The 25989-nt window shown below is 31.9% G+C and overlaps 4 protein-coding genes and 1 pseudogene across 6 annotated transcripts; 2 read left to right on the top strand and 3 right to left on the bottom strand.

Moving 5' to 3' along the window:
* The first annotated feature begins 5631 nt into the window (after nt 1–5631).
* On the top strand, nt 5632–9434 carry LOC124828110 (BTB/POZ domain-containing protein At1g03010-like). 2 transcript variants are annotated; one of them, XM_047301340.2, is made up of 4 exons: nt 5632–5936; nt 6891–6957; nt 7388–8587; nt 8691–9434. In XM_047301340.2, exons 1-4 carry the CDS (start codon nt 5845–5847, stop codon nt 9216–9218), a joined length of 1887 nt encoding a protein of 628 aa, XP_047157296.1. In that variant the 5' UTR covers nt 5632–5844; the 3' UTR covers nt 9219–9434. The 2 variants fall into 2 exon arrangements, with proteins under 2 accessions (XP_047157296.1, XP_087971125.1); XM_088114999.1 differs by lacking the exon at nt 5632–5936 and adding an exon at nt 6639–6796.
* Nucleotides 9435–10552: 1118 nt separating this feature from the next.
* On the top strand, nt 10553–11199 carry LOC124828109 (zinc metalloproteinase aureolysin). The gene is made up of 2 exons (XM_047301338.2): nt 10553–10710; nt 10850–11199. Exons 1-2 carry the CDS (start codon nt 10649–10651, stop codon nt 11040–11042), a joined length of 255 nt encoding a protein of 84 aa, XP_047157294.1. The 5' UTR covers nt 10553–10648; the 3' UTR covers nt 11043–11199.
* Nucleotides 11200–14143: 2944 nt separating this feature from the next.
* Nucleotides 14144–15071, bottom strand: LOC124828108 (monothiol glutaredoxin-S6 pseudogene; annotated as a pseudogene).
* A 4248-nt stretch (nt 15072–19319) lies between these two features.
* Nucleotides 19320–19961, bottom strand: LOC124828097 (Thioredoxin superfamily protein). Its single transcript, XM_047301322.2, has one exon. It carries the CDS (start codon nt 19867–19869, stop codon nt 19561–19563), a length of 309 nt encoding a protein of 102 aa, XP_047157278.1. The 5' UTR covers nt 19870–19961; the 3' UTR covers nt 19320–19560.
* A 2387-nt stretch (nt 19962–22348) lies between these two features.
* On the bottom strand, nt 22349–25768 carry LOC124828107 (Cysteine proteinases superfamily protein). Of its 2 annotated transcripts, none has more exons than XM_047301336.2 (3): nt 25638–25768; nt 24574–24690; nt 22349–23425 (listed from the first exon to the last, which is right to left on the bottom strand). In XM_047301336.2, the coding sequence occupies exons 2-3, from the start codon at nt 24678–24680 to the stop codon at nt 22558–22560; spliced, it is 975 nt and encodes a 324-aa protein (XP_047157292.1). In that variant the 5' UTR covers nt 24681–24690; nt 25638–25768; the 3' UTR covers nt 22349–22557. The 2 variants fall into 2 exon arrangements, with proteins under 2 accessions (XP_047157292.1, XP_087948272.1); XM_088092146.1 differs by lacking the exon at nt 25638–25768 and adding an exon at nt 24994–25187.
* Nucleotides 25769–25989: the final 221 nt, after the last annotated feature.

Below are 25989 nucleotides of genomic sequence, written 5' to 3'. Positions count from 1 at the left end.
TAAGTTTTGTGTTTTGGAAGGTTGAGTATTATCTTTCTTTCATGTATTTAGAGATGAAAATAGGTCCAGTTAGGTATAAATAGTGTCTATCCACAACACGACTCGTTGAGTAAAAATGTACCTATAATCCGACTCGTACGTATGAATATTCGTTTAGAAAATATTTACGGATATTTTAAAACTTGCGGATACTCGCAAAAAATAAGAAAAAATATTTTATATTTTAAAAATAAAATTACAAAAATATATAATATAATATAATTTTAATTAAATTAATCTAATAAAATATATTTTTATTATTTTTAATTAAATTTAATTAAAAAATATATATTTTTTTTATTTTTTATGAATAATAGATACTCACATGTTATATAATATATTATCTCTGTCCGACGAGTTTAAAAATGAGTATTAAAACATTCATTATCCATTGCTCACCATTAATAAATATATACGAACCGTACCGTAACTTCGATGTGGATTTTACTCACATGTAGCCGCGGATGTTTTTTACTATCCTAAATATATTGTTGACCGAGTGAACTAATAATGGAAGGAAAAGGTGAACGGTAGAAGGTAACCTGCATATATGGAATGTGAAGAGTGTGTCCCCAGTCCTGAGAAGTGTTGATTAAAAGGGTGGGTCCAATGCTGCTGCTTCACATCATAATGTCTTCATCTTCTTTCCACACTGCACTGATGTCTAATCATGCACACCCCTCTTTCAACCCACTCTGTCAAAATATTTTTTTGTTTTTTATCACTTTTTTTCACTTATGTCTCTCTTTATCATCCATCTCCAAATTCCTATCAATCAGATCAATCTCACCAACTCTCTTTCTTTTGATACAGGAGGAAGTGAAGGCCAGGATTTGCACCAAAAAATGTTTATGGTATGGTCTCTCACACAAGGATATTATTTGAAATGTTTATTTTAATTTTAAACCTAAAATTATATGTACAATATACTCGTACGACCCGGTAAGGCAATAAAAGGGCTGAAAGATCTTAAATTATATACAACTTTAATAATAATTTTTAATCAAATTTATGGTCACTTTTATTTATTAAGTATCGGAGTGTGATTATAGTTTTTTAATTATAAGTTTATGTCAAAATTTATAAATATAAATATAAATTAAAGAAATAAATGATTATATTTATTACGAATTTAATATTGAGTATATTTTACATGTATTCGCTCCTGTGGTTTAAAGTATAAGCATCGAAAACATAGAATAATGTACCCGCTCCTATGGTTTAAAGTATAAGCATTGAAAACATAGAATAACTAGACCAAATACACTCAGGATAACAAAAGCTAATAAAGAAAAATAAGTGGAAATGAATGTTTAACAATTATTCTCGACTTCATATTCAAAACATTATAGTTTTAAATTTCCTTGATTAAAATACATATTAAAAGTTTTCTTTAATTTCTATTCATTTTGTTTTATTTAATTAACTTCATTTCTCACTCTTTAAAAAACAAATTAATTCTCATCGGAAATAAATTTATTATTTTTAAGTTTTAGATTTAAAATCTTCAATTTCTTACATAAATTTGACTTAAGTTTAATGATAGTTTAGTCTCTTTTCACTTATGTTACATTTCATTATTTTTCTAAACTATTTTATTAATTAAACAAGAGAGAATTATTACATTATAAAATAGAAATTGAGAGTAGTTTTACTTTAATTGTTACTGTTTTATTAAAGGTGGAAAAATGAATTAAACTTCCTTAATTTAGTATCTGTATCGTCATTAGTTGGCCAAAAACAGGATAAGACACGTTCGTTTGTCATAAAAAAAATGAATTGAAAATTCAACCCATCTTATCAAAAGATAAATCGGTAGGTTAGTCTGCTATTTTTATATTAATTTTTTAAAATTTGTTATATATATATATATATATATATATATATATATATATATATATATATATATATATATATATATATATATATGTATGTATGTATGTATATACGTATATATGTATATGTATATTAAAAACACAAAATATAAATATTTTTTAAGTTTGGATTGATTGGTTAATATCTCTAATAAAATAAATTAAAATAATTATTATTTTAATGTATTAAATTATTTATTATAATTGATAATTACAACTAGTATTAATAATTTAAGTCATGATATTATTATATATTTATGTCATTCAAATAATTTAATTATAATATATAACTTTTTGAAATAATATTTTTTTTTTATAAAATACACTTTGTGTTTAATTCATCTGACCAAACAAAAAAAAATGTAGTGACTAACCACTTCATAGATTCCTAATCATATCCTAAAGATAGTAATACTGATAAGAAAACTACACATCAATGAAAATGTTTACACTCTTTTACTAAAGGTCACTTGCAATTTTGTTGACTTTTTCGAGAAAAAGTTACTAAAAATATTAATCAACGATGAGATAAATTAAATTAATATAAAAAAATTGATACCATTTTAAATTCAAAACGATAAAAACAGTAATTTTGGAGATTTTTTTTTTCTTTATATACTATCATATTCAGTATGAAACATAAAATTGTAATAACACCATCTTTAAATTGTTTATACTTTTACGAAATTATTCAAAATAAAGTTAGCTAACTGATGGATTTTTTTCAAGAGTTTATTGAGTATGAATAATTTTATACTAACTTTTATTTATTTTTTAGGGGATCAAGAAAAAGATTATTTTTATAAAAAGATCAAAATATTTAATTTATTAGCTTAAAAAAATATTTATTGATCGTAGTTTTCTTTAAATGTGATTCCTTTGTTAGTCTTCATTTTTCTTTTTGTATTAAATACATTCTTCTATTTTTTTATGCACAGTCTCTTTAAATGTATTTAATTTAGTATTTTTAAACATTACTACTATTTTATTTTGTCTCTCATTCCCTATTGGAGCTACATAAAAACTTAAAATACTTAAAAAACGAGAAGCCTATAAATATAGTACACGATGAATTAACTCTTTTTTAAGAACTAAAATGGGAAAAAACATGAGATTTTGAAGGTGCATATATAAATATATATATATATATATATATATATATATATATATATATATATATATATATATATATATATATATATATATATATATATTGTTTCAGTAGGGGTGTGGAGGCTGAGATACAAACCTAACAAAACTGAACTGCTTCTCTTTATGCTTTCCTTCACAATACTTCATTCCTCTCTTTCTGTTCTGTTCCTTAGGAAAAGGTGGGCTGGGTACCTGCAAAGGCACTCCGACGCTCAAGTCAGAAAAGGAGTCACCTGAATCTTTTGGTTCAAAGTGATCAAGAATAAGAATAATTTCTCTCAGGGGAAAAACGTACATTTTTTCTGGTGTGGAGGGTGTATTTAAAACAGTAAAATAAACCGTTACCTGACAATCCGGTCAGTTATCGAAGTTTGACTGTGTAGAAGTTGTAACTGCTAGATCGTGTGCTGATACTGAGTCAATTACTTCCGTGATTCGCGGCGTTGGTTAACTGATTGTGCGTAACTGTTTATCTGTAACTGCACGCTACGATATAGCGCTTGTATGTCGACCGTCCTGTGCGTCGACATGAATAGGTGACTTGTCGTGTGCGCGGTGCGAACGTTATGTCGCGACATTACTATTTGGTTGTCGAGGACCAAGTGATCGACGACACATCATCTTTAAGAAGGCCTCGTATTGGTTCAACTGTTACCAGGTCGCCCGAGTCACCGGTCGACCATTGGAGGATTGGGTATCCTATGGTACATATATATATATATATATATATATATATATATATATATATATATATATATATATATATATATATATATATATAATTAAAATTAAATTTGATATTAGTGAAAATAAAATATATATCTTTTGATGTTGAATATTTTAATGTCATATTTTTTATTGTGATTTTTATTTTTTACAAAAATCATTTAATTAATATTTAAAATAATAAATGAGCAAATAATAGTATATTTATTATTCATTAGTTCAAATACTGATCGTAAAATTCAACCCATTTTGAAACGAGAGACGAATTCAACACAATCCGTTTTCATGGACAAAATCGAGTCAGCCTTTGCCACCCGTGTCATTCATGTAACACCTGAAATAGTTTCCGTAAAATGGAGGAAACTGTGCTCTAATATTACAAAACAAATTAATAAAATATCTTAAATTTAATATATTATTTTGTTCTGCTGATTACCACATGGACTGTATTCAGACATTGGACAAAAAAAATGGATGGTTTCATGATGACCACCAGATGTACGCATCTAAGATCATGATTCATCCAACAGTTGTCGCGTTCACTAATTGTAAGCTCATATAGGTTTATTCAAGGAACTTTCCAATAACTGTTCTTTTCATATTTTTTTAACATATTCGACAATAAACCTTAAATAACTTTAATATTTTTAATGCATTAAATAATTTTCCATTGATGATATAATAATATTTTAATATGGCCATTTTATTTTTTATTACCATCTGCAATTTTTATTGCATTTACTAAGCTAGCTCCAATCATACACGTCTTTTCCCGTCAAAATCACTATTCCTTTGCCTCGTAGTTAATATAAATATATCGGACTTTTGATAAATGAATTTTCGTCTACGAATTCTTACATACTTAATAATTTTTGTTAATTTCTTATAAATTAACAGTAAAATAGTTAGTTTGTTAATACAGTAGTATTAGATTTCGAAAAAAAATTTATAGATGTTAAGAGCATATTTTTAATGTATTTTTTATTAATTTAATTGATTGAAAATTACTATTCTCATTTCTTTTTGTTTTTATTTAGTTATCGGTACGTAAGGCAATATTAATTACCGTTTTGTTATTATTTAGTTAATTGTTTATTGTGAAGAACAAACAAACAATAAATAAGATCATATAAGATAAAAAATAATTTCTAATTCTTTTACGTAAAACCTTAAAACACGGATAGAATTTGTGTGGATTTCGTTCTCATTTCACGAGTTTCATTTGTTACTTTCTAGTTTTTAAAAAAATTTAAATGAAAATAAAAATATATTAAGTGTGTTAAAGATTACATTAGATTGAATAGTGTAGTATAGTTAGCTACTACCCGCAGGTATCACGCATTATAACATGCAATCCCACTCGTCCTTTTTAATCCAACTTTAGCAAGCTTTACACATAATATACTTGCTTATTCTATGCAATTCTTTACGTGAATATCTTTAGCTACTATATCATCATGACGATTCATAAAAGCATGCCACGCTTGTGGATTCCTGCAATTTTCAAAAGCCAAAAACCATGTTACAGTGACATATTTTTTCATTCGATGTATATTATGAGAGTAAAATATCATAGACGAGTAATTTTTTATATTTTTTTCAAAAAAAAAAAGTAAAAAAAAATAATATAAAATGAAAATAAAAAAATTATTGATAAAGTGAATTTAAAATATATAAATAAAATATAAACCTATTTTGTAGAGTTGAGTTCACTTATCAACAAAATGTATTTTCGAAAAGAAAAGCGAAGACCACTTATGTCTTTCACCGAAAAGTGCAAGCACACTGCGTTTACCTTCATTTAAGATTATAAAGTATGTTTCCAAGTCATATTCTCCATCCCTTAGGCCTGCATGGCTTCATGTGACTTACACTTCACTTCAACTTTCTGCTCACACAAGATGAAATTACGAGCCTCATCAAGTGGTCCTGGCTCAACAAAGACTCTGTCTAAGCACACACTTTCACTTCCTTTCTTTCGATTCATCTGATATGCTCTTGTAGACGTTTACGTCCACAACACAGTCACATCACTGTTTGAAGAGTATCCCTCATGGGAGTGGTAACTGTTGCCGAATTGAAGCCTAGCATTTCAGGAAAAAGGACCTTTCGTCCAAGCTCAAGCATAAGACATGCCACCGAATGGTAATCTTTTAATTCATGATGCATTAGTGTTGATTGCAACCATACATGGTCTAGCATTTAGATTCATCAATGAGGGCCTTCTGCATAATTGAGTGTCTCTTTCATTTCATACTTACATGTTCTTAGTAAGTGGTTTCGAGTTCAACTATGAAAGTAGGCACAGATGGAAAAAGTAGCTGATGTAGGTTTCAACCTTCTAAATTTTTCTTATCTAACACAGTCACGGGTATCCAAATTTATGGTAGAAAACAACACTTCTTGGATATGGTGTTATGGGTTAAAACATTGGCAGATAAAGATGTAACATTGACCATGATGTAGTGTTTCACCCACCTGACAGCGGTATGGCGCTGCATGGTGAATATTCAGATCTCATCTGCTGTCAGCAATGTGAACGACAATTAATTTTGTCTGTCAATTATTCACGTGCTTTTATTATCTTTAGGCCCTAAGATGATGTAATTGGAGCTCACCGACTATGGAAAAATGAAAACCCTTTTGGCTGCACATAGATCAGGACAGGTGTTAACATCACAACCCCGTCGCTCCAAAATTTATTTTCTACTTCTTATCTTAGATGTTCAATGATTTGCATTCATGGGTTCCACTACAGTGACAACCATTTTACTCTTAAATATCAATTTGACTTTAAACTCTTGTAAACATGCTGTGTCTGCAGTGGTGTGTCTATTTATAGTCTTGCACAAATTCTGTATTTATTGAGTTGGGGCCATTCACGCCTAAAACTTTGACACTGGAAGATTAAGTTGTCTCTTCGGTTGTACAGAGCACATGGCTTGAGTTCCAATTGTTATATTAAATTTCAAACAAACATTCTAGTGGAGGATAATTTAACTTTGGTAATGTGTATGCCTGCAGCTGTAGTTTTTGCTTAATGTTGGATTTTTCAGGTTTTATGTTATGTAGTGATTCAGCCAGATTTGATTTTTGCAGGCCAATATCTGACGTTTCCAGTGATCTCACCATCGAAGTAGGAGCATCAGCCTTCGCACTTCACAAGGTAAAGAAAACTACCTGCCATTCTGATAAGAGGTTTAGTATTCTTCATGGTCTTCTTTGGTTCAGAATCTTAAGAGTTCATGAATATTTGTCAATTGTTGATTATTACTTTTGTTTTTATTTTGCTATCAAATATATATAACCAATCTTATGCTTGAATATTTTCAATGCATGCATTGTAAGCATCATGCCCAACCTTAGTCCAGTGCACTAATGACTGGTAAGTGGTTACAGAACCATGAACATAATGCTACATGGTTTTGTTGGGCTGATATGGTATGGTTTCTTCATTGTCTCTCTGCATGACTCAGTCTAAAAACAGAAAAAGAAAGAAAAATAAGAAAAGTATCATTTTGCTGTACCATGAGAAAGAGAAGAATAAAGGATTTTCCGTTTCCACCGTGTACTGAGTGTGCCAATTTTTGCACTAGTTTCCCCTTGTTTCTCGGAGTGGAAGAATTCGGAAGCTGCTGTTAGAAGCAAAAGATTCAAAAATTATACGCGTAAGTCTCCCAAATGTGCCAGGTGGAGCAGAGGCATTTGAGCTAGCTGCCAAATTTTGCTATGGAATCAATGTTGAGTTCACTCTCTCAAATATTGCCTTGCTACGTTGCACGGCTCATTTTCTTGAAATGACAGAAGAATTTGCTGAAAAAAACTTAGAATCCAGAGTTGAAGCATACCTTAGGGACACAGTGCTACCTAACATATCAAGCACAGTGTATGTTCTTCACAGTTGTGAGGCCCTTCTTCCAATGTCAGAGGAAATAAACCTAGTCAATAAGCTAATCAATGCAATTGCAAACAACGCGTGCAAAGAGCAGCTTACATCTGGTTTACTAAAACTCGATCACAATTTCCCTTCCAAAACCACACCAACCATGGAGCCAGAAACACCCGCAGATTGGTGGGGGAAGTCTTTCAATGTTCTTAGTCTTGAGTTCTTCCAACGAGTTGTATCTGTTGTGAAGTCAAAGGGACTGAAACAGGACATGATCAGCAAGATATTGATGAACTATGCACACGGTTCACTTCAGGGGATTGGTGTTAGAGATCCCCAAGTGGTGAAAGGAAGTCTTCATGACATGGAATTGCAAAAGAAACAAAGGGTCGTCGTTGAAACCATAGTCGGCTTACTCCCAACTCACTCAAGGAAAAGCCCTGTTCCAATGGGATTCCTCTCAAGTTTGTTGAAAGCTGCAATAGCAGCACCTGCATCAACTCATTGCAAATCTGATTTGGAGAGGCGAATTAGTCTTCAACTAGACCAGGCAATTCTCGAAGACATCTTAATCCCAACAAACTCACCTCAAAACACCCACAACACCATGTATGACACTGACTCAATTCTGAGGATCTTTTCTATTTATCTAAACATGGACCAAGAGGATGGAGAAGACAGTGATAACTACATTGATGAAAGCCAAATGGTGTATGATTACGACAGCCCTGGATCTCCAAAACAAAGCTCAATTATAAAGGTATCGAAATTGCTGGACAGTTATCTCGCTGAAGTAGCTCTAGACTCAAACTTGTCGCCCTCAAAATTCACAGCACTTGCAGAACTACTTCCAGATCATGCACGTGTTGCAAGTGATGGACTCTATAGAGCAGTTGACATCTTCCTCAAGGTGAAAATATTTCCCATCATGTTTAACCTTTCAAAAAAGACTGAAATTTATGCAATATGTTATTGTTGGTTGTGATAACCAATTTTGTTTCGTTATGATGTAGGTTCATCCAAACATGAAGGACTCTGAGAGATACCGGTTATGCAAAACCATTGATTGTCAGAAACTGTCTCAAGAAGCATGCAGCCATGCAGCACAGAATGAAAGGCTACCAGTGCAGATGGTGGTTCAAGTGCTTTACTTCGAGCAAATGAGGCTTCGCAACGCCATGAATGGAGGGCACAACCAATTCTTCTTCGGTCAGTTTCCTCACCGTTCAGGAAGCGGTGCAGGGAGTGGAGCCATTTCCCCGAGAGATAACTATGCATCAGTGAGAAGAGAGAACAGAGAACTGAAGCTTGAAGTAGCAAGAATGAGAATGAGGCTCACTGACTTGGAGAAAGACCACGTGTCTATGAAGCAGGAGCTTGTTAAGTCTCACCCTGCCAACAAGTTGTTCAAATCATTCACCAGAAAGCTCAGTAAGCTCAATGCTCTGTTCAGGATAAATAGCATTAAGCCAATTGGTGGCAAGGCTTGTTCAGAAACTCGCTTCCCTTTTCCAAAGCGAAGACGCCACTCTGTTTCATGACTTTATTCAAACACGTAATATACCATATATGCCATAATTCATGTACAGTATGCGTAAAAACATTCTAGTCATGCGTAATGCATAGCGTGCTTCTGTCTATTTTCCAGTCAACAGTTTTTTCAGTTATGTTGCTGACTATCAACTGTGTTCAGTACTTTCATTACACTTCTGAGAAACTCAATATCAGAATTTTAGTATAAAAACTCTTTCTGACAACTGAAATGTTTCTGAGACATCTATTTTTGTTCGGTAGTAATTAGCAGCCTAAATAATTTGTTATGAGTAAAGGATTAATAATGTAATGTAAGTGTGATGGCATAGGATACCATAATTATTAGGATGCACAGAGGGATGAGAAAAGAGAAAGGAGAGTGAAATGCACGAAACAGACAAAAGAAGATTCATTTTACTGTCCGTATAATTGGCTAGAATGAAAAACATGTAAACTGTAATAATTACTAGTGTTTTGACCAGTTTTTAAAACAGAGTTGTTGAATATTTATAAGAATATATTTTGTTATATATGAAAAATAATAAAATTTATGTAACATTTATTTAGAATAATAGTAATAATAATAATAATAATAATAATAATTAAAATAATGATTAATAAAATATTATGATAAATTTTTTTGTAATAAATTTTGTTTTGAAATTTAAAAAATATTTATTTTAAATTGTTATAAAACTATTTTAAAATTTTATATTTGAATTTATAATATTCTTATTTTTAAACTAACTCTAATATTTGTTTAGAAATTATTGATATAAAAATATTTTTAAAAACATTGAATAAAATTTAATATAAATTATAAATTTAAATAAATTTAATATTGTTAAATATTTAATAAAAATATTAATTTTAATAAAATATTGTTATAATAATTATAATTTTTATATAGAAGTTAATTTTGATCCCAATTTAAAAAGCAATGAAATTATTTTAATTTAAAAATAAATTAGAATTAAATTAAGATAAAATACAAATAAAAAATAAATTATAATTTTTTGACATTTACTATCAAGTCATACTATTTCTCTTACATGGTAAAATCTCTTTATTCCTTAACACATATATGAATAATGTATCGAAAATAATTAAATTGAATTTAAAATTTGATAATTTAATTAAGATTTTCAAATAAATACTAAAATTAATGAAAAGTTTGAACCTAAACTGTTTAAATTTTTATTTTTAAATCTATCACCTCCTCTTTTTATGAAAAACCTTTCCCGAAATGTTTTGATGGGGTGCAGGAAGCTTTACCCTTTTTCTTCTTTTAACCGCTAAGCCCATATCCTATTGGGCCATCATATTGAGCTTTGGAAGCCCAATCGGTGTCCGGCCTTTCTGTGCAAAGTCGATAGCCGTACCAATCTAAACGGTCTTCGATTTGGATCCTGCACCGTCATCTGGTGCAGTGTGAACGATGACTGTGAAGTTGTCCATGGCAGGGTTTCGAAGCTCGTTGCCTTTTTCGGCGCTTATACGGTAACTAACCCATCTTCTTCTCCGTTATTCCTCGCTTTCTAGTGATATAAAATATCATCACTTTGCGTTTTTTTCCCTTAAAAAAGTTATTAGGGTTCCTCTCCATTAACGTCGATTTATTCCTTTGTGTTTGTGACAGACAAGTTGAACAAGAAATGGAAACTGTTATTAAGGTGCTGCAGCCTGGACCCTTGGGAATCATAGAGCACAAGTTTTCTGCTGACGAAATTCGCAAGGCTAATTCCACCGTTTCAAAAGCAGTGATCAATTGGCGAAGGAATGCAATCCTCGAAGACAATAATCACGTTTTGAAAAATTACATTCACAAGTGAAGTAAATTTAATTCCCTTGGTTGCTATTTTTGTTCAGATATGTGATCTTTGTTGAGATCTTTGATGATGTAAATGCTGGTTACTTGGTTATAAATCTGTACGAAATTATTTAATAATATCTGAACTTTGGTATGATAGTTAATTATGTTTACGATAATATTCTTTTAATCATTATGTTTACGATGATATGATGATGTGGAGTGTGGATTGACTTGCATTATTTTGTTGTTGGAGATGCTACACATTGCAACTTTGCAAGTGATTCCATTTCATCTGCGTAGGCGACGAAAATGATTTATCTTGCCTTTTGACAATCTGCTCGTTGGGTGTCAGCATTGTCTTTTCGTGTCACTTTTTTACATAATCTCTTCTATGAAGATTAAAAATGTGTATATTTTGAGGTACTTTAGTTAGTTATGAAAGCTATGTTTCTTGAATAATAGAGAAATAAATAAATAAGTTGGATTTGATTCATCTGCAATGAGCAAGTATAAAGTAAGAAACAGTAGCTGATGGGGAGATCAATAATTGATTTTCTATTATGTTGGACAAGAATGAAGTATTAACAGTTGGTTTTCTTATTAATGACTGGAATTATTTTGTTTCTTTTTTAAAGTGTGCTGTCCGTTGCTTCCAGAGAAACTAAATACAAGTAAGTTATGTCTCAATATCCCTTTTTCTGGTGATCCCTATCTTTTGCAAATTCATTTATTGGTTGCCCAGTTTCTGAATTGCATTTACTATTTGTTAAGGATAAAGATAAGATGCAAGAAAACGAGAGAAAGTTTTGTTTGTTTATGTTTTTGGCCCTCATGCTTTTCTCTGTACTCTAACTAACGCTCACCTCCCTTTTTACCGAATTGATAAGTACTCACCTTTTACACGGAAGGAGCTACGCGTCAATCATGTTTAGGCCTTGAACCTTACTTGGGTTTGATTTTTTGTCAAAATGAGTGTTTACGTTTTTTACATTTGACTGGAAAGAAGTTCCACTTAGCTGATAGGGCACTAACCAGTCAAACCTCTGATAAGAAACGGTGTCATAAAACACGTCAAAAGGGCACTAAAATTGCTTAAAGAAGGCAAACTTTTTAGAAAATCTATTATCTTGTGTTATCTTGTATATCATATGGATTTTCCCTAGCCCACTTTTGAAACATGCATGCGTCAAGCTTTCGGTGGTTTTGTCAGCTAAAGAAACCATACACTGGCATTGTGAAGAACACTTCTTTTGAACCCCAATATTCTGGTTTTTCTTTAGTAACTCTCGGGGAAAATACTCTGACACTATTTAGCACATCTTTATTTAACATTTTTTTTATACTAACATAACTAGTGTCTTTTGTCCTCTAGAATGCCTATAACACGGAGTGGACTTGTTCAAGAGTACATATCTCGAACCATTTCTTAACACATTTTATTATTGCTGAAAGTTTGAGTTTTCCTAAAAACAAAGTTGTAGCAGTTATTATTTTTTTTTTTGTAACAAATGTGTTTTAAAATATATTGTTCGTGTTGTTGTCTATGATGCTAAAAATCGGTAGTACTACAAAAATAGGTGCATTACTGAGTTTTCTAGATCCTCTAATTTTTTCCGATTTGAGTGTTAAAATACCTTCTACAAAAGCACCTACACCAGTTATTGCATTGTAGTGAGAGAAGAATATATTCTTCAAGTTTTAAAAACAGACATGCAATAAATAAATTGCTTTTCCACAATTGGATGCTACTCAATCAAATCAAGCTAAAGCACTCAATTTTTAGTATTTTCCTTTGGCCACTTGTTTTTTCCTTTCATACATAATATATTTTGTAATAAAAGCACACAAATACAAAAATAAAAACTCGATTTTAGCCTTTAAAAGGTATATGTATCCTATTAATTTACTCACATAAAACTAGTTTATAGTGTACATGTACATGTCTAATCTATTTCTGCTTAATGAACAATATGCATGTATACCAAAACAAGGTTACATTCTACATATAAACAACCACAAAGATACTTTAGGGAGCACAATTTTTGAAGTTAAATTATTTGTTGGCATATACCAACCGGTGTAAAACAAAAATAAAAAGGACCTTGGCATATGCGGTTCGAGAACTAGTATAGAACACAAAACCAGTGCAAGGCCAGTTCTCGGCATCGCAGTGGGGACTCTGGATTCCTCGACAACAGCTTCTGCTTCAAAATTGACATGCATTTTTTTATTATTATTTATCTCTCACCCTGTCTCTCATTTTTAAGGATATCCTATGCATAAACATGGAATATGTATTTCTAAAAAGTTGTGGCTATATCGTCTCCTCTATGACATCTGTGTACAAACTGCTCATTGATCTTTCTTCCTGTAATGTTAGTTTAGATATTTTATTTTTCTTAAGCGCTATTTAAAAATTATGAATAATATGAATTACATTTCTTCCATACATTAAAATCAATTTTTACAGTTAAGCTTTATATAAACTTCGTAATTTAACTTCTTCCAAAGCTAACATACCTAATGTGAAGTTATGGGAAGATTGTTAAAAGTATTCCGATTTAAGAAATTTGATGATGAAGTTTCCAATTGAACAATTTAAGCACAAATATAGTGTTTTTAATAATCTTTAACTGGTTTTTATTGTTGTTTTCAACATTATATCCCTTGTCGAATTAAGAGATGCTGTGATTTGATTGCGTGAAAGGAGTGTGAACATTTGTTTAGTTCTTAATTCATGTAACTCAAACAACTGTACACTTCTCTGTTTATTCACACTCAAAGAATACTTTAATCGAACTGCCGATAAATGTTACATCCTTAATCTATATAGTAATGTTAAAGCTTGTTTGAGTAGCCTTGAACAATGATGTGTGAAAATTTCATGATGTCTCATGCATTAGGAGAAAATCAAAGCTGTTATAAGAAAGGAGAAATAGAAAAATAATGAAGGGAATCAACCGGCTGTTTCTGATATTCCACATATCATTACCCGATTACTGCTATTTGTGATGTTTCCGTTATAAATCCCTCATATTTCACAGATAGCATCTCTGAATTTGACATAATATTACATCTAACATTTTTTTTTGTTTACTAATCTCTCTTAAGAAACCTCTGTCCACAGAACTGAAAATGAGATTTTTAACGGGTGAGAATTACACGATGAAATGGCCAAACCATGTGTGGTTAAAGCCTTGGTCTGCAATAATATACAAAAGAAGAGTAGTGCTGTTCTGCTCCACAAAAGAACACAAAGGAAAAATTGAGAATACAAGAGTATGGCCAGAACTAGAAGACTTTCTATACTAAACTGCCTCACAGAGCTAGTTCTCATAGCTTAGAAAAAAACTAATTAGAACCTCTTATTTGATCATACGGGGTGCTCGAGTTTGCAACTTCAGAGAAATATGGCTTTAGCCTCGAACAGCAATTGGGCAAGCTTGTTCTGGACATTTAGTTTGAATACTTCATCAGCACCACCTATGAATTCTTGTCCTATGAACACTGCAGGCACACTGGGGCGGCAACCTAGCTGGAGCAGTGCACTCTCTAGTTGTTGGCCACATGCCATTTTGTCAACCTCAATAACTGCATGGTTGGCACCAAAGCTGCGTATCAGGGCCTGCACTGTGTGGCTCATGCAACAATTGCTCTTGCTGAAGATCACCACTGGCTTGGCTGCAATCAATGGTTTCAAGTCCATTGCCGTGCTGCAATTGGAATTTTGGTTGGAGGGTTTCTAGAGTGACTGCTAAGTGACTATGTGAGTTTGTTTGGTTTATCTGCTGCTAAAACTCGAGATTAAGTGGTCTATTTATACCTGGCTTATTCTGGGAGGATAGTTTCTTATAGGGAAGAATAAACACCTATCTCATAAAAGAATAATAAACATTAAAGTTGTGGGCGTCATAAATGGATTCCCAAAACCTGCACAGTTAATGCAGCAGAAGTGAATTGCATTTGAATTGATGAGAAAGAATACAGAGATATTATTATGCATAAAGTGAAATAATGGGGCAATGACATGTTGGCAAATGTACATGATAATTTCCCAGGTTCAGAAATTAATAGTTGATTAACTCATTTTTTATTATCAGAAGTCTCATGACCTCTCTTTTTCATTATAAAATACACATATAAGATTAAACAATTAACACTCTAATCTTTTCTCTCTCTTCTTATCACACTGTATAACTATACCTATATTTCTTTAGTTTCTATCTGTTTCCCTTTCTCAAATTTTATTAGTATGTAGGTGTCCTGAAAATATTATTCTCCTGCATATGATATATTATTTTAAACAATGGGAAAATGATAACTTTATTCTATTCTATTCCTTTTTACCCCATTCTGGTTCATCCAATTTCACGATCGTTAGATATCTATGCAGGAGGGGAAATATAAAGGTCTAGTTTAAATTAACTTTTGACTTACGAAAATCTTTTAATTAAATTAGTGCTTGATTGAAGAATTATACATGTTCAGAACATAAGGAGGTTAAATGAAAAAGATTCTAATACATATTTCCTAATTAATTTTTTTATTTGTCATAAATATTTATTTAAAATCACTCTTCTTTCGTATCACAATAAGATATCTAAATTTTTAATATACTTTTTTAATAAGACATCTTAATTTTTAATAAACTTTATTAATATAAGGTATATTTATCACAAGATACAGAAAAGTTCATTCAAATAAACTCTAATCATTATCAGACACATTTGTCATCAAATTTTAATTTAATCAGTGATTGAATTTGAGTTATGACATATAGATACACGAACATAATAACTTGAGAAGATGTGAAACCTTGAGAAACAAAATACTGATTCCAAAATTGCTGTTCCAGAGTGAGAAAGAAAATCATTTACTGTGAGGACAATCTAGATAAAAAAGGATGAAGTTTAGTTTCTGTTATTGGTAAAAACACCCAAGAGCATGACAATCAAAATAATATGAATCAAATTAGTATCTAAATATGTATAAATTTCTATCATGTATAAAATTTTGTCAAATCATAATCATCAAAGAGGTTAGACGAAACCCTGCATGTTCTGATGCACTTGCTTCTGTGGTAGACATGTTTGAAAGCATGAGAAGAAGAAAAGTTAGAGTTTAAAAGCTTGTCTTACATTAAATAAAAATGAGAAAATTGAGTGATATATAAGAAAAACAAGACACAAAAACTTACAGTTTTATGTTAAATAAGATATAAGATCTTTTATATAAACAACTCATACTCTAAAGATGGTGAGTCTTAGAAAAAAATTGTTTGAAGCAGAAAAACAGAGCCAGGAACAGAGGATGTATCCAACCCAAGTTCAAGGGTATGTTAAATGTAAGAGGCACCTGGACATGGAATTTAGCTAATGAGTAAGAAGTTAAAAAGTTAACATAAGTATATATCATAACTTGACTACCTTCCTCTGCTTTTGACACGACAGAGGAGTGGAGTTTATCCAATCGACAAGTAGCAACTTGTTATGTTTTCACAAGATTCGCACCAAAAACCGAAAGCTGAGTTGAAACTTGAAAGATTGGGAGAGAAATAAGTTTTATTTATTTATTTTGGGGACTGTAGATGGCTCTGGCTGGCCTTTGATTTCATGAAACTCTACAACCCTACAGGAATTGGAGAAAAGAAAACGCACCGAATTTTCCCTTTTTGCAATTTGTAATGCCATAAAAGGGTGAAGGAATATACTAAGAAGATGTTCTCTAATCCTATGCACAAAAAGCAATCTTCTAAATATTTTATTCAATTAAATTCTTGTAACATTTCGACACCCTCCTTATTCTTACAACATAGCCTTTTTAATTTAGCACCTTACTATTTTTAGTGCTGCATCAAATCTCAGTCAACTCAAATGTGTCGACATTGTTAGATCAAGTATTATATGTTTTAGTCTGTGTTCGATTTCGTAGATATTACTATTCACGTAGATGTGTATGTAAAGACGGATGTATAAGGATTTGAAATGTTCGTTTGTGTTGATCGTAAGTGAGAACACTAATTTAAAGGACGAGTGAAGTTTTGTATGATTTTATTTTCAACAGATTTCATGAAAGATTAAAGAAAGAAACATTAATATAACTTTTAAGCAATATAGCACTGTAAATTATCAGTCCCTTACACTAACGCATGTTATCACAACATCTTTAATCAATATTGTATATATTATACTTTATAATCACGTTTGAAACATTAATTATAATTATCATTATGTACTGTGATGAAATTTATACTTCAAACACTAATAAAGATAATTGCATCAATAAAGAGAATAGTGGGAGATTTGTTGTTCATAATCATTACAGACTATAACAATTACTCCATTCGAAAATAGCATTAGAAAAGCAATGAAACCCTAATAACGTTGTTGTGTGATTTTTTACCATAGTAATGCGTGAAACTTAGGAGGTCATGTACAGATGTCAGCAAATGTTGTCAGTATTTGAGGAACAGTGTGAAGGGGTTGGAAATATTAGGATAGAAAGAAGAGCGATGATTCCTTGGTAATTTGATTGCAGAAAATAAAAAGACGTAAGAAGGGTGAATGTGATATCGATTGAGGTTTGCATGAATGGGGATCTTACTTTTGTTGAAACTTTATGATGGGCAGATAAGAATGAAAGTAAGAATTTGGTATATAGAGATTATTATTATTCCTATAATCTTTTAGCAACAGAATTTTCCACGTGCCTGCATGTCGTAGAAATAGCTCTTGCTTTGGTTTCTTCTTGTTTCGAATTGTGTAGCGTCAACTATGTATGCTGCATGGTTTTCGATAAATGGCTCAAGGGGAACTCGAAGGGTCACTTGCTTTGTTTTCAAGTACTCAGACTATACTTATCTGCATCTCAAATCTCGACAGAACACAAACCACATATCTGTCAAATCATGGGACTTATCTTTTCTCTTTCAATACCATATTCTGTCCATGTTTTCCTAGTGTTCATGGGAGAAACAAAAACAAGAGTGATCATGTTTTCACACATTGCCTTCTTCGTAATGTTCCATGTGATTCAGTGAGATCAAACATAAGGAATGACAAAATCAAAGTTGTTAACCAGTTGCATGATTTATTTCATCAATATTTGAATTAAGATTAAATATGTTTTTAGTTTTTAAATTTTCACACAAAATTAAAATCCGTCAATATTTCAATCTTTGATATATGTTGATAGTGAAATTTTTTGAATGTAATCTTTTTAACTCAATTATGTTAAATTTGTTTAAAGTTTCAATGCATTTCCTAATTTACACTGAAACAAAATCGTGTTAAATAGTGTAATCAATATGAAATGTATTTGACATTTACTATATTAATTATTTTTAAAGTTTAAGAATCAAAATATATCAAAAGTTGTAGAGAAAAATGAATTTTAATTTTACACTAAAGTAGTAGAGAAATTAAAAGTTGAATTTATCTTTGAATTATTTAGAATGCTTATTTTAATTATATTTTTGCTTTCTTATTGGGATACTATTTTTATTATTACATTATTAAAACTTTTTACAAGTGCTGGGCTTAAACAACCACTTTTAAGATTTTGTTCTCTGACATTATTCATTAAGCAACAGTAACGAATCCATTTAGCCATGGATTTATGTTTCGAAAACCTTGTAAGAAAAGAACATGTAAATATATGGTTGGACTAAAGCCCTCACCCTCCTGTGATCTATAGAGATATAGTATAGTGTAAATAAAATAAAATAAAGAGTTAAGATGTGTTGATTCAAGCTTTATGACTCCATAGCAAAAATCTCCTAAATTAGCAAAATCTGACTCGGATATATATACCGTGAAATCAAACCTACCTCATACAAGTTGTGTTCATGAGTTTAGAATAAGTTTTAAATGCTTTGATTCTGAACGTGGGACCTAAAGCCCCTCAAAGGTAATATTCTCTAATCCAGAACAATATCCGATTTAAGTTTTCTTATCTTCATGATATTCATTTTCCCATTTATTAATGCAAGCTTTTTGACATTTCTTTGAGTAATAATAACGTCTCTTCAAATATTTACCTAATATAAACTCTCGCATAATTACACTAACTTTCTTATTGAAAACTTCATGTGATTTTTTTCTAAATTATCTTGTTCACTGCTGTGATTTTTTAACATATTTTGTATCTTTAATCGTAGAGGATACACACGATTTTTTATGACAGTATAGTATAGCTATAGTCCGTACGATTACGCAGAAAAACAAAATTACTTTCATTTATCTTCTTTATTCTTGTGTTGTCTGTTAACAAAAAGTACAATGGGAGGAACAGTATGTTAATAAAGAAGTTCCCTACCAAAATAAGTAATCATATATATTACTCATTTTTCATCGTTCGTATTCATATCAAGAAAAGCTAAGAAATGGAAACAAGTAAACGTTTAGGGCTGATAGTATATAATATATACTAGAGTAAAGCAACGTAATTACCACGTACATAATCATGACTACAAAACCATTTTATTCAGCTCTAAAACGTAATTAACCATTGATCTTGGGCACTTTGGTCTCGTGAAATCAAATCCATATAGCACCAGCATTCTTGAGCAGTGGTATGAGTTCATTGCTGAGATGCAGGCTCATGATTTTCTTAGAGCCACCAATGAATCGTTTTCCTATGAACACAGCAGGAACACTTGGTTGGCACCCCATTTGAAGCAATGCACTTTCAATCTGCTGGCCATTCGCCATCTCATCCAGCTCATGAACAGTAGGGTTTGCCCCAAAGTTACGTATCAGTGATGTCATGGAATGGCTCAAGCAACAAGTGCTCTTGCTGAATATCACCACAGGCTTTTCAGCTACTAAGCTTGTGATTATTTCCATGCTTCAGAAAACTGAAACTCAACACAATGCAATGTATAGAAAAGAGAGAGAAAAGGAAGCATATATGAGAAGAACCAATCGTGAGAATGTGGTTCATTGAAGGGTTATTTATAAGCTAATTGAATGTAGTGGTGGGCAGTGTTGTTTTTGTCGCTTCATATAAGAAGAATAAGATCGTGTAGAAGAGAATTCGGAGGATTCTCCATAACTGTCCTTTAGCACTGTACTGCATGTGTTGTAGATAACAAGTTGGCTAGCTAGCTGTTAAGGTCAATCTAATGAATCCAGAACTTTCTTCGAGAATAAGATTCATGCTTGATCGTGCATGAAGCATATCTTTTTTTTATTTTTAAATTTTGTCTACTATATTCTGCAACATGAATGAGTGATCATGTTACCATCATTATTTATAGAAAAACTGAACAAAACTCAATTTCATCTTGTTGTATTTGTCTGTTCATTTTGGAGCATCTGCTATAAGCCTAAGGATGAAAGAAAACAATATGAGCAACTTTTTTCATTGCAAGATTCGTGACCCTTTCAGTTCAGAAAATTTTAAAGGTTTTGGAAATGATTAGGAATACAATTAAATGGTTAAAAGCGCAAGATGCGCAACTTCTATTAACGAGGAAATCAGCACTACCGTACAAGATGTTTATGTCGGTCGTATATATAACCATGCACTATGCAAATTGCACATCATTGACAGTTATATTATATAGCATTTATTCAAATTATAGAAGTATCAGAATTAAATATGCCGAAGGCCTAAATTAATGTTTTGATCAAGTCCACACATTTGGTAAGTTTTTGTTTCTGCCATCTCCTTGATTACACTGAAATTTGTGTGTTTAAACAAAAAACATATAATTTCCTGGCATTTGTGTTTATGACTCAGGAACAAGCAATGCAGCTGTGATTATACTCGTTTAGGTGATAGCCAACTTGCATTATCAACAATCCTACCTTACTTTAAAAATAACTATGGTTAAAAACTGTTGGTCATTTAAGTTTGTAAGTGTTTTTTAGATGAATTTCTTGTCTCATTTCAGTGTGTTATTGGAAGTCTAACATCATAAAGTCAATTTATAGAATATAATTAAATACAAAATTTACATTGTATTAGACAAAATCCACTTTTTATCATTATCATCATCGTGGTTTTTGAAAAGTCTATCATCTAGTTTGTTGGCATGATACTGTTACATAAGATGATCCCTGACTTAAAAACTTGTACTTGTATATGAAAATCTTGCTTCTTGAAATGGGAGGAACAAACAAAGATCACTAATGCTTGAGGAGTCACAAACATCAAATGATATTCCGTTGGTCCATTTAATTTATTAATTGAGAAACCAGAAAGAAGGCTCATATGCATGGTTTTCTCCATGAATATAGACATAATTTTTGTTGATTTTTGATGGGTTATTCCCACAACTCAAACCTGACACCTCTACTCAAATATATCCTTTGTACCTCAACCATATTTTATTGTGAGTCTAGATGTGGATGGTTTGAGAAGAAGAATATATGGCAAAAGTGGTTGAGCAAGAGACAAAGATATAAAAGGAATAAGAATATAATAGTTGTGGACGAAGTCGGTTTTCAGCATACAGAGTCATGGATTACAGATTAAGGAACTCAGATATTATCTCTCTCCACTTCTTCTAACCATGATGTGTATGCTTCAACTTCAATCCTTTCCTATATGCCAAGAGCTTATATTCCTTTGGTTAATTGTTTCAACATATTATAAATATGGTGATTAGTTCTATATGGCAATCCAAAACTATCTATGATTGGTAAAATCAAAATTTGTATTGATAACAACGGTACAATGTGCATGTCAACTTCATAGGATTCTGTAAGTGGAATCTTTATCTGTGTACAATCTGCGTTTTATTTTCTTTCACGTGGTAAACTTCGGTCTAGATAATATTTCACTTAATGCTCTGAAGATTTGTTTCTTATATACACCTATTAATTAACAACATATGCTTCCATTACAGTGTTGACACATCAATGTTTCTTTTAAATTCTTTTGCCACTTCTGCATTTTTACTGTAGTACCAACTTCTAACCTAATTCTTCAGTTCAAATCACAGAGAAGGCGAAATTCCTTTCAACAGTTTTAACTCAGTAAATATGATTGATTTACATTTTTGACTCAGTTCAATACACAGATCTATGCTAGTCGATCAGCCACTCAGCACTAACAGAGACGATAACATAATATACACAACGGATTTAACACTGTTATTGAATAAAATCTGTTATATAATACAAATTTGATTTCAAACCCGCAATCAAGATTATGTAAAAAATTCAAGTTTCTAAATTTCTCTCATTATTACTTATTACTAGCCCCGCTCCTAGGTGAATTCATTCAACACAAAAGTGCCAGTTCAGACAAGTTCACCATGTTATTCAAATCTCGTAACACTTGAAAATGTTACTAAAACGCTCAAAATTAAGTAGATGCCGCAGAAGATCATTTACATGATCATCAACATAAATAATCGTCCAGAAAATATGAATTACAGTTGTGAAATGTACAGTTATAGCCATTTCAAAATCACAACTAGGGTTTCAAGAGACCTAAAGCCAAATGCCTGACTGTAAAGAAAAATGATACAAGGCAACATGATAAACAAGCATCCGTATGATTATATTATATGCCCCATTTGATCATGTTGGGACCACAGAATTATAATGCTCTCCTAGCCCAAAAGCATGCTTATGATAAGAAAGCACGATACTCGAATTAGACAAGCCAGTGCCACCATCAGATTTATACTCTTTGCCCATCTCCACATCGGGGAAGGATCCTGAAAATATCATAATATGCTTCTTCAAGCAGTGAGTCAAGGCACCAAGCTCTAGTTGCCCTCCCCATATAGCTGTGGACTCCACTTCTTTACAGTAATTTTCAAACTTCTCAGCAAGTGATTCATTAGAATCATCCTCAATTAAATTCTCTGACAGGAAAAATGGAAGGAAATCAGATGTATGCTTTCTCATGTAAGCAGCCACCATTTCCCGAAGTTCTTGGTATGTATAAGGTGATCTACCACCAGAGAGGACAGCCAGCTGATCTTCAACAGCTCTATAGAGGCAGTGCCCATCAGGCTTTATTTCACAAACAGTCAAACCTAGAGGCTTCAACTTCCTTTCCAACTTCTCGTTTTCAATCATTCGATCGCTTACAATGTCAGTCTGCTCTGCTTGGATTCTCTGTTCCCTTTCTGCTTCTTGTTGAGCTCTTTTGTCTCGCCTCTGTTTGGCCTTGCTGACTTTTGTATGTTCAGGTTGACTAGCAACAGATACTCCAGCAATGGCCTTAACCAAAGTGTCCAAATTGCTCTTTTCATTCCCATTACCGCTGCTATAGCCTAATGCAGCCAATTCCTTGGCATGATTCTCCTTCAGCTTAGTAGAAAGTTGAGAAACCTCTTCCTCCACTTGCTTCTTCTTAGCTTTCTGCTCAGCCTTGCTACCTCTAGCTGCAGCCTTTTTCATCTCAACTTCCTTTTTCTGCAGCTGTGATATCTCTTTCCTGAAAATAAGCAAGTAATTAGGGAAGAATTCACATTGCACGAGAACCCAAAAGAACACAACAAGTAACACGATTCAAGTTGCTATATTGAAACATGAATTAATAATAAATAGGAATTAAATGAAAAATAGTAACTCAAGAACTTGGAAAACAAACCATACTTAAGTGTGACATTCATTATAAAGTAGCTGCTTTCAACCATGCAAAGCAAATATAACTAGCAGTAGTGATTCAAACTGAGTATAGCCATGCAGATACGTTAGTTTAAATTTCAAGCACTTTCTCAACTAATACACCATAAAGTCTTTAACCAAATAACTATTTTATTTACTTCACTAGCTTTCGCCAGTGGAAAGTGACAATTGACACAAGTTTTCGAGAAGCCAAATGCTAACCTGAGTGAATGAAGTGACCCTTGTTCTTTTATTTATGTCTCCAAAGAAAAGGAAAAAAAGAACTTCGAACTACTTGAAACTCTAAAGAACCTGATTAAAACTTTTGACCACTTTGTTTTTTTTCTATGTTATATAAAAGATAAACCTTTTTTAGCATTTTGCACTAAAGTAACATTGGAAGATGTTTCAAATAGTTCAGTCAGTATAAAATGGTAACACAAGTAACTTGGGAAATCTCTAAGCATTGGCTCAGAACAGAGACAAAGTACCACAGTAAACTCCAAATCAACGAAGCACACCTTGAATGTTATTATAGAAATACATTTTCATAGGTATGGTATTCTAGGGTTGAGGGTTAAGAAACATGCAAAGGAACGTTTTCTAAAGGGGAAATGCCATGCCAGTGATGTCAGACACAATTCTTATGTCCTGCATGGTGAGTCTACTAATCATGCTCGTTTGCAATTCTGAGCACAGACAAACTCACCCAGGCATGGCAGGGATGAAGAATCGTGCAATTCTTCAAGTTGACTGATTTCGAATACCATGACATGATAAAACTCCTTTTATCTTGCGAAGAGGAACAGGAATAATATGGAATGACTGAGTAATTCAGATTCCAGAATGAGTAAAACCCATCTATGTTGAGCTTTAGAGTCAATCTCTATGAGTAAGAGAGCAACTAAGACTAAATACATTCACAAAAAAGGTGAGAGCTGAAGATGTTGGTTGATCTTATGAAGAGTGAATCACCTGTGACGGGAGAGAATTTCATCACGAGTCTCCGGCTTCGTCTCAGATGTTTTGTCTGAAATCACTTCTTCATGAGCCTGCTCCTTAATTTCTTGGGTATCCTCCATTGGAGCAGCCCTAAAATTAAAAAAAAAAAAAAAAGTAGAAACATTTTACAGTGATAAGAAATCATAACCAAGCCAATAATCATTAGTTAGAAATAAAATAACAAGGATATACAATGACACCAATGAGATCTCGAAAACCCTAATGCAAACATGGATCTTTCAGTGCAAGTTATTAAGCCGCAACAACAATTTCCCAAAACTAAAAAACAAATCATTTATTAACAACTCAAAGTAGATAAGAGTTAATTAGTTAAAATAGTAATGCATGCATTGTTACCACAGCCTTAAACGAGTTTAGACACCAAATACCAACCCAAAATTGTTTATTACAAGACTTCTGATTTTCATGAATCAAACTTCATAACAATAAAGGGTAAGGGAGTTTCTTCCTCGAAAAACAAAATCTGTGAACACACAATCAGGATTTCCAACTACAAATGGCGCGACCACTCTTGGAGAAATCCACCTCAATCAAAAGAATTTTACAATTCCTGGATTGAAGCAGAGCTGCATCCGATTAATGAATCACAATCAATCTCAAAGACCAATCCAAAAAAAAAAGGAAAAATTGAGTTTCACATTCAAGGCTACTATAACTAAAAAATGCAATTAAACCCAATAGTTTCTTTAAAGAGAGAGATAGAAAGGGGACGTGAAAACACCGAAACCCTTAAAGTTGAAATTAAAATCCAATCACAAAGTTATTCTATACATCCTCACTTCGAAAAAGATTAGAGCTTCAATAAAATTTTGAAAAAAGGGTAGTTCATGGCAGCCTTTGCAAACATTTAAGGGGTACTGTGTAAATTTGCTAACTGATATGAGAAAAAATGTAGAGAAAATTATGAGTGGCATGGGTTGATAACAGTAATAATATTAATAATTAAAATAATGAAAAAAAAAGAGTTATTGAGTGCAGGAGTGGAAGAGAAATGGGTTGGAAGAGAAGATGCTTACCTAGCTAGCGCCTACGGCGGAGACGATGATGTTTGTGTCTCACAAATGCAAACACAACACAAACCAGAAGCGAAGATTGTGGGCTTGGTCCATTTTGCCTCACTTGGACATTTTAGGGTTAGCATGGCCCATCTTTGGATATATAAGATATTATGTTTTTGTTTTACTTCCTTTTCTTAATTTCTTAAATAGTGACACATTGATCAATAATTTTGTAGATAAAATAATATATTTAAATTAAGACAATTTTAATATATAATTATTGTGCAAAATTATTAGAGTGTAATCTCAGTCGATTTATAAGATAGTGTGGACAAATTTATTTTAATGCAACATTTTTATTTTACATATA

Source organism: Vigna umbellata, chromosome 5 (genome assembly GCF_029865625.1).
Source record: "Vigna umbellata cultivar VRB3 chromosome 5, Vumbellata_1.0, whole genome shotgun sequence".
Taxonomy (NCBI): Eukaryota; Viridiplantae; Streptophyta; class Magnoliopsida; order Fabales; family Fabaceae; genus Vigna; species Vigna umbellata.
This window is presented reverse-complemented; position numbering and strand designations above follow the sequence as displayed.

Bases quoted from the DNA above. Each gene is read 5' to 3' on its own strand.
- LOC124828110 (XM_047301340.2), top strand. From the start codon at position 5,845: ATGGGAGTGGTAACTGTTGCCGAATTGAAGCCTAGCATTTCAGGAAAA. The intron at 6,958-7,387 runs GTAAAGAAAACT...TTTTTGCACTAG, and splicing joins CAGCCTTCGCACTTCACAAG to TTTCCCCTTGTTTCTCGGAG. The intron at 8,588-8,690 runs GTGAAAATATTT...GTTATGATGTAG, and splicing joins CAGTTGACATCTTCCTCAAG to GTTCATCCAAACATGAAGGA.
- LOC124828109 (XM_047301338.2), top strand. From the start codon at position 10,649: ATGACTGTGAAGTTGTCCATGGCAGGGTTTCGAAGCTCGTTGCCTTTT. The intron at 10,711-10,849 runs GTAACTAACCCA...TGTTTGTGACAG, and splicing joins CCTTTTTCGGCGCTTATACG to ACAAGTTGAACAAGAAATGG.
- LOC124828097 (XM_047301322.2), bottom strand. From the start codon at position 19,869: ATGGAAATAATCACAAGCTTAGTAGCTGAAAAGCCTGTGGTGATATTC.
- LOC124828107 (XM_088092146.1), bottom strand. From the start codon at position 25,028: ATGAAAATCAGAAGTCTTGTAATAAACAATTTTGG. The intron at 24,691-24,993 runs GTTGGTATTTGG...TTTTAATTTTAG, and splicing joins CTTGTAATAAACAATTTTGG to GGCTGCTCCAATGGAGGATA. The intron at 23,426-24,573 runs GTGATTCACTCT...GCTTATTTTCAG, and splicing joins GAAATTCTCTCCCGTCACAG to GAAAGAGATATCACAGCTGC.